The sequence below is a fragment of the Mycteria americana genome, chromosome 1 (assembly GCF_035582795.1).
Source record: "Mycteria americana isolate JAX WOST 10 ecotype Jacksonville Zoo and Gardens chromosome 1, USCA_MyAme_1.0, whole genome shotgun sequence".
Lineage (NCBI taxonomy): Eukaryota > Metazoa > Chordata > Aves > Ciconiiformes > Ciconiidae > Mycteria > Mycteria americana.
Genome location: NC_134365.1, coordinates 120,128,275 through 120,144,586, shown reverse-complemented (window position 1 = coordinate 120,144,586; position 16,312 = coordinate 120,128,275). Strand labels below are relative to the sequence as shown.

Genomic DNA, 16,312 nt, shown 5'->3' with positions numbered 1-16,312 from the left:
GTTTTGCAGAGGGGATTTTTGTCTCCCTCTGCCACCCCCAGGCTCAGCTCTATTTAAAGGCAAAATACCAAGGCATACTCTCCATACTCTCCCGGGTGCTCGTTTTTCCTGCTGGCGAGGCACCTCGTGGCAGGAACTGCTGGCTCGGAGCAGGGTGAGTCTGAGCCCACAGGAGCTTGACCCGGGCTCCCAGTGGTCACCCACTTGCCAGGAGAAGAGGTCTGGTGTCATCCGGTGTGGGCTGGTGCCGCTCGTGTCCCCCTGGATTGCATGGTGAGGAGAACAGGGCTTTCTCCATAGAATTTATCATCCTGGGCTGAGCGTCTGACTTCCCGTGAGACCTGGCCCCGGATCCATGACTGCACAGCTGGGAGGTCTAGCAAAAGGGTTGGGACTAAAGAATCAGCACATGCAGTTGCAGTAGCAATTAATTTATGTATGTTTGATCGTATTCATGTCTGCATTACCTGCGTACTTTATTCGGCCGCAATGGCACCTGCTAGCACAGAACACGTCAGGCAAATAACTGCTCTTCATCCGAGGGACAGCAGGCCATTAGATCAGTGTCGTCTTCTCGCTTCCTCTGTGTCAGCACGTCCTTTTACAGCATTTATGCTATAACGAGGTGCAGACAATTCAAAGAAGCCTCCAGATGCATCTCATCTACTGCAGTGTCGTTACCAGCAGTTGCAGGCTGTGCGCACAGCTAAACTCCCTCCTGTGCAGAGGTCCTGCACAACATCTATGCATCCTTAATGTTGCCCTCACGGAGGGATGTAATTGCTGCCTAGGCCTTTTGGTGGCTTTCTGCCCAAGGGTTCATTTCATTCTTGATGTATTATAAATTATTATAATATAGTACCTCTTAAAAAAACCCAAACCAACAAAATGTAAGTATGCTGGAGAAGCTTTTGCTAACACGCTGGCCTGCTCTCACAGATTTAAAACTGTAGAAAGCACTGACAGCCATCTTATGTGATTACAAGATTACTGTCACAGAAGTCACCTTGAATAACAGTACCTCATTCAGATGTGCTAAGGGCAAAAACAGAGGGAGACTGTTGTCTTAATTTTCTAGAGACATTTAAATTAGGCACTGTAGTGAGATTGTCAGTCATGGTACCTGGCTGCCGAGGCTTTGGGACGGCAGTGCTGATAGGATTGCTTTTATTGAGTGATTTACAGCTGACATTGGAAAGGGAACAAGGACCCTTCAGCTTCTTGTGTAAGACTGTCAATGCAGAGTGCCATGGCTAGGAGGCTTTGGACATTCAGGTGCTTCTTGGTGTTACCATCTCTCGCCCTATTCCTGACCTGCAGTGATGCCAGTGGAAGTCCTCCGAACCAGACAATAAAACACCGGTTGCATAGCAATTCAGTTTGGAAGAGAAAGCAGTGAACTACCTGGGGGAGAACTGCCAGTCTGTAGGAGGGAGGATGAAGGGAGATGCTTTTCCTTTCCGCTGCTGGGTAGGCACTTGCTATAGACTCCCTCTGAATCCACTCCTTGGGCAAATGCCCATTGGGAAGTTGCATTAAATTAGTGTGGGATACATTTCTGTCAGATGTTTGGTTGCTTAGTTTCCCACGGTGTATATCGTTATGAGAGCTGCAGAAGAAAGGCGAGACTCCTCAGCGGGGGTGGACAGGAGGAGCTTGCTGCAGGAACTGAGTGATTTCAGGTACAGAAGTTTTGTTTCCAAATTCAATCCTTAAGCTGAAAGTAGAGGAGCGGGGAGCCATGATAGCAATCTTCAAAGCTAGAAGCAGTTGCTGCAGAGTGGGAGTGAGACACTCTTTGTGCCTGTGGGGTCTTGGTGGAGAAGTCATGGGCTTTAAATAGCAGCTCGGGAGGCCTGGGTGAGGTATCCGTGTGGGTGGCCAACAGCCGGGGCAGCTGCACACCACAACAGACCATCTGCGAGGACTGAGGAGGGTTTGCAAAGCAAGTGTTTATGGGGGATGGACGCAGCCTAGCTGGCCTGGCTTGGAAACAGGAGGTGAAGAGGTCCCTCCAGGCCAGTCCAGCTGCCCTGCCTCTGCTCCGACCCCGAGGTAGCTTCCTCGCAGAGGAGGGGAACCAGGACAGGGAGACAGAGAGAACCGCATCTTCATCTGACGATTTATCTGGCATGTCCCTGATTTTTATGCTTTTCTAGAAAAACTGCAAATAAGGAAGAAAGAAGCACAAAGGACAGAAAAACAAGATGTTGGTTCTGTCTAACGACACAGCCCTGAATTCACTCCTCTCGAAGCTGCTTCAAGACTACCTGGAGCAGACGAATAGCTCTGCACCTTCCCAGGTCAGAAGTGCCAGCAGCAACCTGGAAATCATCTACGTGCTGCTGATGATTGGCCTCTTTGGCTTCTTCACAGTGGGAGTCATGCTGACCAACATCCGCGCCAGGAGGCTGGAGGACTCCCGTGACCCCTACAACACCTACATTGCCACAGACATTTGGCACAAGAAGGACAGGGAGTATTTTCAAGCCAAGCTCATAGAAAATTACAAGCTGTGCTGTGTCTTTGAAAACCAGCTGGCTGTGGAACAGCCGAGAACGCAGATTCCCGAGGCAAAGTCTTCCTAGCAAAAGGGGAGGAAGGACCGCACTTTGCACAGGGACAACCCAAACGATACCTGGTATGAACCAGGCTAGCTGCTTGCCCATCTGCAGAGCCGCAGGCGACGGCCTCGGTCAGGCTGAATAACTGTGAACTGATGGTGAAGCTGATGGGTCTGTGATGGCCCTGGTGCTACAAAAGTGCCCGGCCACCAGTACCTTGTTGCAATCACTGTAAGGTCAAGGAGGGGGGACACAGCGGAGTATCATGGACTCATCAGCTTCCCCTAGCAAAAAAAGCAAACGTTGGCATTGCCAGTTTGTTTGCAGTAGTACATGTAATTAAAACCAAATTGGATCAAACACAAGCTAGAGCATTAACAGCCAAGTATGGTTTAGGCAATCATTTTCAAGTAAGACCAGTTTCTTCCAAGAAAAAGTAGCTGAAATATTTCATTTGCATTTTTGTCCAGCATAGAATAATAATTTTATAAATTGTACAATGTTGTGGATGACCTATTTCTTTCAGAATCATGCACCTCTTTGAGATAAAATTTTACAAAAAGGTTCCTATTTTTTGCTGAAAACCATTTCTCTGGAAAAATGCAGGCTTTGGGGAGAAATTTTTTAGTGACTGTCCCTAATTCCTAGCAGGTACCCCAGACCGGTGTTGCCGGCTACTTTTGGTTTTCCTTCTCATGGGTGGGGGTTGTTCCTGGCAGCAATATCCAGCCTTGTATGAAGAGTCAGCAGCCCACAGGGTCTATGCCGTGCAAGCGTGTAATTTCCAAGAGTTTCAATCACATTTAATGATTGCACAAGACCTAAGTGCTAGCCCTTGGTGAGAAAGTGAATTTCCACTCTGTGAAGAGCAGTTCCACAAAGTGTCTGATATTTAACCACTGACACAGCTTATGTCTGTGCTTAACTTAAATCCTGCGAGCAGTTCCTCCAGCTCCCAGGAGCAGCCGCCCTCGGTACAGCCGTTTATCGATTGCAGTACCCAACGTGAGGTCCGTGCCAGCAAGGTTTTCCTGCCCTTGACCTCCTTCCTCCCTCCTTCGGCGGGCCGTGTCTGCCGAGCCGTGGGGGGAGTGCGGCAGCCGAACTCGGCTTCTGCAGCAGCACCTATCAGCCGGCCCTGTTAAAAGGGAGAAATACGGCTCCCCTGGACATTGCGTTACTCAGAATAGCAACCTCGCCAGCTTGAAGCCTGTTTTCTTGTTTGGGATCAAAGCAGCAATGGTCTGGGCAGGAGGGGGGTTTTATTTCTGCTCTGCAGATACACATCCCATTTTTAGCTGCTGGAGAGGAAAGCGAAGTGGAAAAGGCTTGAAAGAAAGTCGTGCAGAGCAGCCGCTTCAAAGGCGAGGCGAGGGCAGAGCGGGGGCAGATAGCTACCCATGCATTTGGACGGGCAAGCGATACAAGTCACAGCACATCCCCTTTCCAGGCATAGGTACTTCTTTAGCATTGCACTTTCATTGAAGTAATATTCTAGCCATGTTTGTGTTCCCAGAATACTTAGGACAATTAAAAATGCAGGGTATTTTTTTAAAAGATATTTATATGGTGCCCACCGTTAAGCTGAGGACAAGATGCATGTTTTCAGTGTCTTGAACAGCTTGGAAAATCTCCATCAGCCTAATTATCTGAGTAACTTTTTCCTCTAGACAAATGTAAACCAAAGTCAGGCTTTGGAAAAATGTTGACTTCTCAGCTTGGGCACTGCTCTTTCGGGATTTCACCGTGCAGTCTGTTTATTACTTGCATTTCCTTCCCGCTGTGAGACTGCAAATGCTCTTGCTTGCTGGTTCTCCAGAGGCAGGCCCGAGCAGCATTGCTGACAATGTTTAAACTCACATCGAAAATTGCCTTTAATTGCATTAAAACCTTTGAACATTGAGACTCTTGAACATTGTCAGAAGGGCTCCCTCCTGCAGCTCCCCCTCCACCCCAAGTGTTTGCAGGTATTTGGGGTCTAGGCACTTGCTGTTCACCTTATTTTAATAGCCTCAGTGTAGTTACTTGTGACAAGGGTGATTGTCAGCATTAGTTGGCTTCCACTTTTTTTTTGAGCTCTGCCATTTTATTTAATTAAAAAAAGAGGGGAACCACTGTGCCTGAGTCATACGCTTTCCTGTGCCACCGGGCTACGAATCACCCTTCAGTGGCAGTTGTGGACTCCCACTGTGGCCTTTCACGTTACCTTTCAGTCTTGTAGTTCTCCTTTTTCCCCTATTTTTTCACTTGTACGAAGCAATAAAATATGAATTACAAACTGCGCTCGTGGCCTCAGATGTTGTTTTCTCCTAAGCTGTTTCACAAGCTTGCAGAAAGAGTGCTGATCCTACCTGACGGGCACCCACTCACCCGTCCCCTTTCTACACCCTATTAACCAGGGCCAGGCCTGGGTGCCGGGATATCTCTCGGTACACCTAGATCTGGAGAAATACCAAAATGTCAGGAACAAATTCCTCGCCTCCAGTAAACTCCCAGGGTTTGCAGCACCCCGGGCAAGCTTGGCTCCGGCGTTCGGTGCAGTGACCCTGGCTGCAGCCTTCGGGCATGCGTGGCACGTAGCTTTCCACTGCAGCCCCAGCAGCACCTGCCCCACAGCGGCTTGGCTTTTGTCGCACCTCCCCAGAAATGACACTGGGCCTGGCAAAAGGGGAGAAATAACTGTGGGGTAGTAGTCCTCCCCAGCAAGGGAGGAAGGTCTTGTGCTCAACTGGAGCCCAGTGGCTCTGCGCAACGCATCGGTTGGGTAGCTGGCCCTCATGGGATGCTCTGTGGATGAGATTTTTTAAGGCTAGAAAGGATCATTCCGATCACAAGAGAGGTAGGAGAACGTATCATAATATCTTAAGGGTTCAGGTCAGCCAGGTCTCTTTGCGTGCACTCCTTGGAAAAGGCTCCGAAATCCCTTTCTATATAACTCTGGGTTATGTAATGACAGTTTTGGAGATGTGAAGTGTGAGCCACGCTGCAGCCTGCATGGCCGAGCATCCTCCAGGGCTTGTAAACACAACTCGCGCTTCCTCTGTCATTACCACTGACTCATGCAGGATGGCTGACAAGGGACCCATCTCTGACTTCATGCAATAGGAGAAAGAGCAGTCACTGGGCAAGGAGTGCCTAGAAATGTGTAATTAGTTCACTCGCTCATCATCTTTGCCATAGACTAAAGGCCAGCAACAAACCTGTCATATAATTGCCATCACACAGAGCTCACGTTTTCCGATTTCCTGCTTGTTGAGGAGATTGAAGAATCTGAAACTCATTAGGCAAGTGTTGCACTTTCTTTGGCCCAAACTTTAAAAGTCTTTTGCTCAGGGGACGTAAAATAGCCATAGAGACTGTCAGAGGTTTATTTTTCTCCGGTCCCTAATAGCTAAAGTCCCTGGCTTCATCAGCTGTGGCTTATTCTAGTCAGTAGCCTTGCTGCCGGTTGGCCTAATGAGCATACCTCCAGGCACAGGTATTGCTCTCTGGCTACTTATGGTTTTTATGATAGAAATAACATTATATAGAAATGCCAGCATTATAGAGAAATGGCATTTTGAATTTAAGCCCCACATTGTCAACAGCGATGTGGTGGTAATGCACAAAGGTCTCAAGCAAAGTCAAAGCCCAATATAGCAGGTTCTCTCCTGTATATATTTTGAGAGGTTCTGTTTTGTACAGTTGCAGACTAACTTGGAATTCGTGTGGTATAAAGCCAGACAAATAGAATATTTATAAATAACTGCAGTACAGCACAAATGCAGACAAGATTCTGCGTCGTACCTCTCGGAGGGGAAAGTCAGTCCTCACGCCTTGGGCGAAGAAGATCCAGGGAAGTTTTTCACTAGGTTATGTGGCCACTGACTCACGGGCAGATGAGGTCCCCCTCTTCTCCCCTTTCCTGCCTGCCCTAGAAACCTGTTTGGATTGCCCAGACTCTGGGCAACCCTGTGACTGCTGCAGCCCCCCAAACCTAAAGTATGTGTTCTCAGGCCGTGCCTGCAAAGCTGTTGCAGGAACATCATCTGCAATGCCTCTACCAGAGGAGACTTCCCCAGCCATGCGTGGGGCAGGGTGCAGCAGGCAGCAGGACACAGCTACCCTTCTCTGGCAGCACGCAGTCATTTGCCAGAGTGGGACTATGTTTACCTGAGGAGACGTCTGTGTGGGCTCACACAAAGTGTGTGTGGGTGGCCCAAGCTCAGCTTTAAGACGGCCACATGCCAGCTCTAGCTGTAAGAAAGCATGGGTGCAGTGCTGAGGTTGAGACCAATATGCCCTAAGCAGTGGCTAGAAGTAGTTTACATCCAGGCAGCACAGAGCCCAGGCAAGCAAGTCTGTGCTGATCTGTAGCCGTTCTGTAGCCTGGCATGCACAACCTTCCCGTCGAAGCCCAAACTGAGCGCTCATCCTTTGCCTTCGCTGCAAAACCTTCCCTCCCCTCTCGCCAGCCTGGAGAGCTTCAGGCCCCTGGTTCTTATTTCCCATCTCATGGAGAACTTGCATCTGCAGGAGATGGCTCTTCATTATACCCAGCAGAAATCCTTAGGGCTGCAGGTATGAGATCAAACTCCTAGTACTAAGTAGTCCATCTGGAAAATACTTTACAGTCAAAGGCAGCCTGAGTGTGCAAGTCTGAAGTGAGTTCCCCTCCCCCTCACTTTATAGTTATCAGTGTTATCTTTATTTGCAGTTGGTTGGGTCAAACCTGCTACACTGGGAAACGTGCACAAAGACAAGCAGAAGGAAACCGATAAAAATAGAAGATATGAGCAATCAGAAGCAAGCAGAACATTCTTTACAGCCGATAACTGGAATTATCTTATATAATATTTCTATGGCATCCTGTTTCATTTTTACACGTTGTTATCACTATGCCAAACTCACTCCCTAATCTCCTTACCCAGCTGGAGCCATCAGCTACGCATGTGAAACCTCCACGAAGCCTTTCTCAAGAAATTGCTCAAGGGACCAGCACAAATGCGATTGCTTGGCAGAGGAGGCTGCGAAAGGTCACGCTGCGTTTCACCAGTGAGGTGGGCAGGAGGCTGTTCCCTGAGACCAGAGCCGTCCACGCAGCTGGCTTCGTGGACATGGTCAAGCAGAGAAACGGTCTCAGTCAACCGCCTTCAAATGACAGGAAGCAAAGGCCCATACCATGCCAAAATAGGCGAGCAAAGTATTTAATTCTTGGTGGTTCTAGAGCAGGGCTTGCAAAGATAGTTGTTTCTAAAGGCAGCTTTCAACTGCACCCACGAGTGTCCTTCAGATCAAAGAAAAGGGAAGATATACATAAATATCGATGGAAAATGCTAAGTCCAGAAGTGAACATTGTGACCACCTGATCTGATTTAGCAGAAGAAAGGCCAAAGACTCCAATGCAATACTTTCCCCAGGCAGGCCCAGAGCTTCTGGTTGGGCTACAGCGCATTATTTTCAGAGGCACGCTCAGGCTTGCCAAAAGAATACCTCTGCTCAGTCCACAAAATCCACACACCGGACCAGGGGCCACCGACCTTCCAAGACCAAGAGCCAAGCAAAATAAAATGTGACACCTTAATGTGCGAGCACTTGCTCTAAAAAATGCTTAATTCAGTACTGGCCTGGTGAGTGTGACAGCAGTTTTACAAGAGGTACACCACACAACCCGAAACACAGCTGACCTTCACAGCAATACGCTGTTTGACTTTGACCGACATCCAGTAAATGGATTCTCAGTATATGCTCTGGTTTTGTTCCTAGATGCGGTACCTTTGATATTTTTATACAAGAAAAGCATAGCCCGTTAGCCCAGCTGTGAGCACGCACTTTGATTTAATCCTGAGGATCAGGGATGGATTGGCGGCTGCTGTTCAGCACCGCGCACGTACCTGCTGGGGAGGTAACGCTCGTTTGGCACAGCCCCATCAGCAGTATCTCTTCTGCCTCTCCCCACTGCAATATTCACCCTCCTCCAGGTTTCCCTCCAAACCACAACCTCTGGCCTTCGGGCCTCCCTCCCCAGCCTCCCCCACGGGCCCACAGGTCCTCGCTCGGCACAAAGGAGCATAACCCCTCTGCCTCAGCCGAAGGGGGCCGTATCAGCGGAGGATCTAAGCCATTGTTCCCAAAGTCTGAGCTCCAATTTCCTTTTTCCTTGTGACCTCCAGCTTTGAGCGGCAGGGTAATTTGTCAGGGGAACAGTTGATTCAGCAACTGTTCTGGTTCACTGTTGTGCACATAAGCCACAAGCCTGAGGTCTTTATTCAGACCCATGGCAACAGCAGGCTTAGGGACCTCCAATCCGATGGGACTTTTTGCCCTGGCAATATTTTCTCAAGCCTTTATTATCAGCTTCCCACCTAACAATGCAAAATGAATCTGGGAAAAGAGTGCAAACAATAATCTCATACCAACTCTGCACCTGCAGGCAAGGTCCCTTCTCCGGGCTGCTTGAGCCAAGCTCGCCCGCAGGTGCCTCCGCAGCTTCACCCCCAGCACTCCAGTTCCCGGGGACTCAGGGGTGGATCTGACCCTGAGCTGCATGCAGAGAGCAGAGGAATACTACGTCAAATCCTCCCCATACTTTTAGTTATTCTTCACCTTAATATGCAGGAGTTATGCTGCAGGAATAGACAAACCAGCACACTCATCAGCCAGGCATCCTCTGCCAGCCAAGGTGCCACAGAGATTTACCCTCAGGCAGCCCGTGGCAGGAATGACACCTAAAATTAACCCTCTGCTGTGCTTCTATTTATTTCCTCCCCTCAAAAAAAAGTGAGATCTCTCTAACGGCAACAGCCCAATAGTCTTTCCATCCAAACCCTGACCTTGAGAAAGGGATTGTAACAGAATAAAATGCAATTTGAGTAAAAGTGAGCAGGTGAGAAACATACTGGTTCATGCTAATCCAAATTTCCAGTGGTGTTGGCTAGCTCACTGCAGAATACAGGCAACAGAGACAGGGCCTTCTTTGTTTACAACGAATTATTTAATCCAACACGTGCACATTAAACAGTCTCTTCTGGATTTCTTTATGTGCATGTCGCTCCTTATTTCTGTTTGTAGAAGTCACTGAAATGCAGAAACTGCCAGGCCTGTTGAAGCTACCACCAGGCAGGACCTTTCGTCTCAAGGGCAGACTACCCTGGCTCAGATTTCTGTCCTATTTTCCTCTCATTTCCCGCATCCCTCCAGGGCAACATGACTATGTCCACCCTGGCTATGTGGGGCAGCTCTTCTCCCTGGAGACCCCCCTGGCTAGGCTTGGGCAGGAGTAGAGGTAACGATAATGTCTCTGCTGACGGCAGTGCTGTCACTGGCAGCAGTGGGAACAGATCTCACCCTCTGATTGGGACTCATGAGGGTCAAAGAAAAGGGCATCACCCTATAGTACAGGACATCACCACAACCCAGCACGTGTCGTGCGAGGGAAATGGTCTGGTCTGATCTGAAGAATGGTGTTATATGACGTAAACTGATGCCTTGTGATCTGGTAGTATAAAAAAATGAGCAAAACTACCTTGCCATGGTGTGTGTTTGGCATTTTGTGGCACAGCATGTGGATGCCGAGGCACAACTGCAATAACAGCAGAGGCAACTGTTGGGCAAGTTAAATGGCAAGGAATCCATCCAGTAGCTGCTCACAGGGGCCAGCAGTCATGCCAAAACCCCAGACCTGCCTCCCAGCTCTCCCACTAAGATACCCAGGACCTGGCGTAGCAGGGGCACCACAGCTGCACTGGTGGTACCAGCTCTTCCTTCCTTCCTTCCTTCCTCCAGCTCCTGCAGCTTTCCTCTTCCCTCCCGAACTTCCTTTGTTGGGAAACGACACAGGCAGTGCATTACCCTGTATCCGGGTTCTCCTCTTTATTTATCCACAGGAGCGGTTGGCACTTTTGGGGACTTGCAGAGAATTAAGTAGTCTGTGAAATTTTAGAAAAGGAGAAAAGGGATGTTGCCACCTGATGTGTTTTATTCCATGTACAGTTTCCATTCAACGCGGGGGGCAAGCCCGCACCTACTGCAGGGACCAGACCAGTGTGTACCAGTTGGTGCCCAGCTGCGTGGGTGCACGCTCCTGGCCTGCTCTGAGGAAACACGCTAAAGCCCAGTGCAGGTGGTTCAGGCTCACGCATTCTCTCTGGAAATCTTCAGGGGAGGGGGAAGAGGAAACAGGCAATTACAGTGGAGGGGACAACATGGGGCAACCTGTCAAACTGCCTGGCCCGCTGCTGTCGTGTGTGGCTGTACCCAGGTGCCTCCCTAGATCACGGCCCTACACAAATACTCCCCCTCTGCTGACACCTCCTTCTTCCATGTTTGGGACGTTATGGGCAGATCCCAGATGGCCGTTCCCAGCTGCCTAGCCTATGGTTTTAGAAGTGTCCAACTCAAGGTCAACGTCTGAGAAGCTCATCACAGCGATGGTCCAGAAATAACGCCCTGAAGGGTAACCACCCCGCCGCAGCTGCACCTCTGCCAGCGGCTGCACTCCCAGGGCAGCGAACAGGACTTCCCTCCCTCCGCTGCAAGCCCTCTCTGCGCCCTCCTCTTCCACCTACCCCGACGGCTGACTGCAATCAGGAGTGAAACAAAGCAGGAGAAAAAAAAAGGTCTTGGCGAAGTTTCGCGGATATCATCAGCATTCATCGCAGATGGTGCCGGGCTTCAGTGTCCCTCCGTGCTCGGCTTTCCCGCTCCAGCTCGCCTCCTCCTGCGGGGAGGGCACCGCTCATCCCCTGCTGTCACCAGCAGCCACTGCCGCAGGGCTGGCTCAGGCTGTCCCAGGGTGATGTTGTCCTCGGCAAGGGCTCCTTAATGTGCAGCCTGTGGTGGAAACAGGATGTGAAGCACAGGATGGGAGTGGCAATTACTTTTATTGCTGTCCTGAAGGTGATACTACTCAAATCGTATTACCATGTGTTTTGGACAGGACCCAAAAACGTGAACACCGCACCACAATAAATGTGGATCTTTTTTGCTTCCCAGGTACAATTAAAGGGCAATATCCAGAATTTTACTGTCAGCAGGTGAGTCACAAGCGGCAAAACCTGCATGTGGCTCTGAGACAACCAGCTCCTGAAGCAGTTACATCTGCACAGCGCCCACACGTGAAATGGATCAAGGGATGAAGCACGGGTGAGTCCGCAGTGCTTGGCAATGCCTTTGTCTGAAGCGCGCTCCGTTGCGACAGGACGGGTCCCGGCAGCGCTGGCCGCCACAGCTGCCTCCCGGTGACGTGGGGTCGCGGCAGCACTCAGACAGCATGAGAAAATGAAATTTCCTGGCAAAGGGAGAATCGGAATGGGGGGAGAGCAGCAAAAGCTGTGGAGGTCTGTAACACTGGAGTACTGAGCATGCTAAATGCATTTAGAAGGATCAGCCAATAAACGTTGGAAAAGCTCGAAAAAAGGAAGAAAGAAACAAAGAGCCTAAACTTAACTGCCCAAGACTTTTATCATCAGAATCACGCATAATACAATGTCTAGTAACATCAGTTTTGCCATCTGAGTCACACTGCTTATCTCAGAAGGCAGAAGCTCTTTTCTTTCATCTGATGTATTCAGTGTGCAAGTAGCTATTCAGGGTTCGCTCCTGTTGCTGAGGAGGAGTATTGGGAATATCTAAAGGTCCTGTAGGAAAAACCAGCTAAGAAGGAGCAAGCCACGTGACTGCAGTGCAGTGCACGGGCACGGAGCAGGGACCCCTGAGCAGACGTGCCAGCACCATGCCCTTTCCACCTAGCCCTGGTGAACAATCAGGGCTGCAACAGTGTTTTGCATAAATACGCAAGCATTCAGACAAGCTTTTTCTCACACCTACACTTGAGCATGGAGAGAGAGAAACAGGTCACCAGATAACCAGGACTAGCCCAAGGCCTGTTATTGCAACAGCAAAATGAAAGCTCTGGCTCATTCGCAGCCACAGAAACTTGGGCAACGCGGCTCGTGACATGGTCTGACCTGCGCGAGAGGCACTGTGCACTGCCTTGCACTGGGGCCATCGCCTGCAGCCCTCACCTCAGCCACCGCCAGCGAGTGCCCCTTCTCAGCCTCTTCTAGGAAGCCAAGATGACTCGGCCACCACGGCGAGGAAGCTGGGAGAAGGACACGGCAGATTATCGCCCTGCCCAACCAGCGTCCTAGGAAGGCATTTTCTACATAAAATAGCTCGCTACTCTAACAAATCCTCCCCAGCTCTTGCCTAACTCTTTGCAAACTCAACATATTTCTCCTCCGGTGCTGGCTCCTGCAGTTCCCCGCAGCGCAGGTCTCCTGTCAGTGCTGCAGCGGCGTGCAGCCTCCTGGGCATTCTGCCCCTGCCTCATGGGCAAGCCAGGCCTGCCCCTGCGACACCTTGGGGCCCTCCAGCCAACAGAACCCCCAGGAGGATTGCTGGGGAAGGGGCACCCCTCAGCATCCCTGTCCTGGGGATGGTTCGTTCCTGGAGTAAATGCCTCTCAGGGCGTGACCTAGATTTTTTTTTGAGGAAGTCACTGGGCTAGTGGGCAAGGAACCACATAGAGTTGAGGTCCTCAGTACCCCGCTGTCCCCGATGACCAGTGTGGTCTGTTTGCAGGACTCGGCCACGTGAGGAATGCTCCATCGCTCATCTCAGATCCAGACATTCCTTCATCCCACTTCCTCCAAGGCAGGCAGGTTGCCCTGGCTTAACAGGAAAGATTGCTTGAAGACATGATCCACGTTATATCCCACAGGGTGAGAGCATGGAAAACAAGCTAGCACGCTGCAGAGGAAAGTGTGCATGGGAAATGCTTCAAGCCTAAAGCTCATCTGGGCTTGTCTGGGTGCTTCAATAGCATGATGAATCTTCTGTTCCTGGCTCATTCCCACCCATAGGATTTTAAAGACATATCTGCCTGTCTTGGTCATGTCCTGCATGTGCTTCCAGGTGTCCTTGGCCCTGGAACAGGGGGAGCACAGAGACTAGTTCCATTTCCACCAGCCCCTAAACCCCCCTCCAGGGCTTTGATTCTCAATATAGAGTTTGCAGCACTCTAAAATCCAACATTTGTGAAAAAATATGACTAAAATAGACTTGCTGATGTGTGTTGTTTCCTTGTGTTATCTTTTTTAAAAAATGACACTTCAGTAATAAGAGAATCAGATCCTCAGCTGATGTGCCCTGGCCTATCTCCTATAAAGCTGATGGAAACTTCCCAGCTTATTCTGGGGTCCATATGCCTTCATTGAAAGACTGTCAGAATTACTTCTTCTGGCCCTGCTGTTATGTTCGCGCTCCAAACCCATTCCCTCATCCTTCATTCCTTTTTAAAAGAAAGGTGTGTCGTGGTTTAACCCCAGCCGGCAACTGAGCCCACCCAGCCGCTCGCTCACTCCCCCCATGGTGGGATGGGGGAGAGAATCGGAAGGGTAAAAGTGAGAAAACTCCTGGATTGAGATAAAGACAGTTTAACAGAGAAAGCAAAAGCCACGCATGCAAGCAAAGCAAAGCAAGGAATTCATTCACTCCTTCCCATCAGCAGGCAGGTGTTCAGCCATCTCCAGGACAGCAGGGCTCCATCACGCGTAATGGTTACTTGGGAAGACAAAATGCCCCCCGCTTCCTTCTTCTCCCCCAGCTTTATATACTGCGCATGACGCCATATGGTCTGGAACAGCCCTTTGGGCAGTTGGGGTCAGCTGTCCTGGCTGTGTCCCCCCACAACTCCTTGTGCACCCCCAGCCTCCTCGCTGGTGGGGTGGGGTGAGAAGCAGAAGAGGCCTTGACTCTGTGTAAGCACTGCTCAGCAGTAACGAAAACATCCCTGTGTTATCAACACTGTTTTCAGCGCAAATCCAAAACATAGCCCCATACTAGCTGCTGTGAAGAAAACTAACGCTATCCCAGCCAAAACCAGCACAAGGTGCCACCTGGCACTGGCATAGACTTCCAGGGCTGTGGGTGGAGGAAGGAGGCTGCCACCATTAGGCAGGTGCTGAGTGCTTGTTCCTGGTCAAGGGACATGGTTGTGGCTGCATGCCTCTATCCATGCTGCAATGGGATCCAGTCCTGTGACACACTCCCATAATTTGCACCCTCCCCCTCACCTGGACATCTTATGCTACCCCAGCTCCTTCGTTCGCTTTATCAGGAATGGTACCTGGATGCTTCCTCTGGGTGACGTGGGACACTTGCTGTCCTGCCTTGGGAAGGACAAGTAGGAATCCTACATCCTTTGCCTTGGTAGGACTGAGGGGGGAGTCCATCTCACAGCACTTTTACTGTTTTCAGGTTAGAGGCTGACGCTAATCACAGTCATTAGAAAGCAAGCTGCTGTTGAGGACACATTGTGCTGAGAGATGGACTCATCACCCTTCGGGGCTGTCTCTCCCCACTGAGCGGGGAAGCTCCCCATAGCGTCCCAGGCAGTGAAACAAATCCCACCTTTGGCGTATGCTTGAGCCTGTGTCGCTCATACTCCCACGTTGTGCAGGTGATCAGATGGCCATCGTCACCAATGGGTTTGTTATCAGTGTTTATACTTTTACATTTCCATTTGATTTTTTTTCCAAGAAAAAGGGCCATCGAATCTAGGGAAGAGGTATGAAAACAAGTGGGTTTTCCATCTCCACGCTCTAGCTGGGTAGAGAGGTGGGGACAGGAGCCACAAAGCAGCTATACTTGATGGGGCAGAAGGACAAGGTGCGAGGCTCACCTTTCCCTAGCCCTGACCATGCTTCCTCCAAAACTGGAAACGAGACAGCAACTTCACTATAGTGCTGGGTCCAATCTGACGAGCCCTGCAGAGAAGCTGGCTAATTAGCCGTGCTGTAGGGCCACGCTGACCCAGCTACCCTGCTCCCTGGCCCTCCTCGGCATCCCCACCCGGCACTGCGCCGGGTCCTGCTGGCTCATTCGCAGCCAGCCCGGGTCTCCGGCTCTGCAAGACCAGACAGACAGTTCTGCTGGCGTTTCGTGCTCTCCACTGGCTTTTGGCTCTTGGAGGGATGGTGGCTTTAAACCAGCAATACTCTCGGCATCATGTTTTGCTCTGAGAGTTGGGGTTCAGTTGTAAAACGGCTCTGGCAGTCTGGCAGCGGGGAGGGGTTATACACGAATGGGGGAAGGCACACGAGGGCGTTTACCCCAACCTCTCTTTCTCCATCGGCTTTGCTGCCTGGGAGCCCTCAGGTCTCCTTTCCTCCGACCAGCAGCTCCCCGCTTCTGATTTTCTTCCTATTTCTGCGTTTGTTAGCCAAAGGTGCAGCTCGCCTAATGAGCTGCTGCTACTTTCAAAGCAAAGATATGTGTTATCCAGCGAAGATTAGACACATGAAAAAATGAGTAGTTTGAACTGACTCCCACAGCAAGATTTATGTATCCATGTGACCGCAATTTAATAGAAATAGCTGCTGCTGCTTCCCCAAGGCAGACATACCCTGCCGTCGCGGGGCCCTGCTTCCCTCGCCTTTAGCAGTCCTCCTCCCTCCTGCTTTCCGCAGCAGGAAAACCAGCCGGCTTCAGATGAGCTCTCTCCTCCCTCCTTCCTGCCTTCAGTTGTCCTGGCGGCACAAAGCAACCCCACACCAGCAGTCATCTGTGGCTCCCATGGCAAAGCCTGAGTTAAATTAGAGATGTTGCAAGTCGCAGCTGGTGTTTTGTATTGATCCTGAAAAGGGACTTGGCTGTGAAGGGGTGTAACTCGTGCTGTTTTGCCATGGAGGGGGTGTATGAACAGAATAAAACACCCGTGCCCAGCTGGCAGAACAGGATATAAGAGGTTGGGGCAGGACAATGCA

General features: G+C 50.4%; 2 protein-coding genes across 3 annotated transcripts in view; one reads left to right on the top strand and one right to left on the bottom strand.

The window, feature by feature from the left end:
• SMIM11 (small integral membrane protein 11) overlaps window positions 1-16,312 on the bottom strand; it is a 64,790-nt gene that overhangs the window by 17,531 nt on the left and 30,947 nt on the right. The window contains exon 5 of one of the 2 annotated variants that reach the window (XM_075518136.1): window positions 11,278-11,375. The exons of the other annotated variant lie outside the window; for it this stretch is intronic. The gene's annotated coding sequence lies outside the window, so the exon portion shown is untranslated. Of the gene's footprint in view, window positions 1-11,277; window positions 11,376-16,312 lie in introns of those variants that run through there. 2 annotated transcript variants of the gene reach the window in all.
• On the top strand, window positions 2,208-2,600 carry KCNE1 (potassium voltage-gated channel subfamily E regulatory subunit 1). The gene has a single exon (XM_075491855.1). The coding sequence runs from the start codon at window positions 2,208-2,210 to the stop codon at window positions 2,586-2,588; it is 381 nt and encodes a 126-aa protein (XP_075347970.1). The 3' UTR covers window positions 2,589-2,600.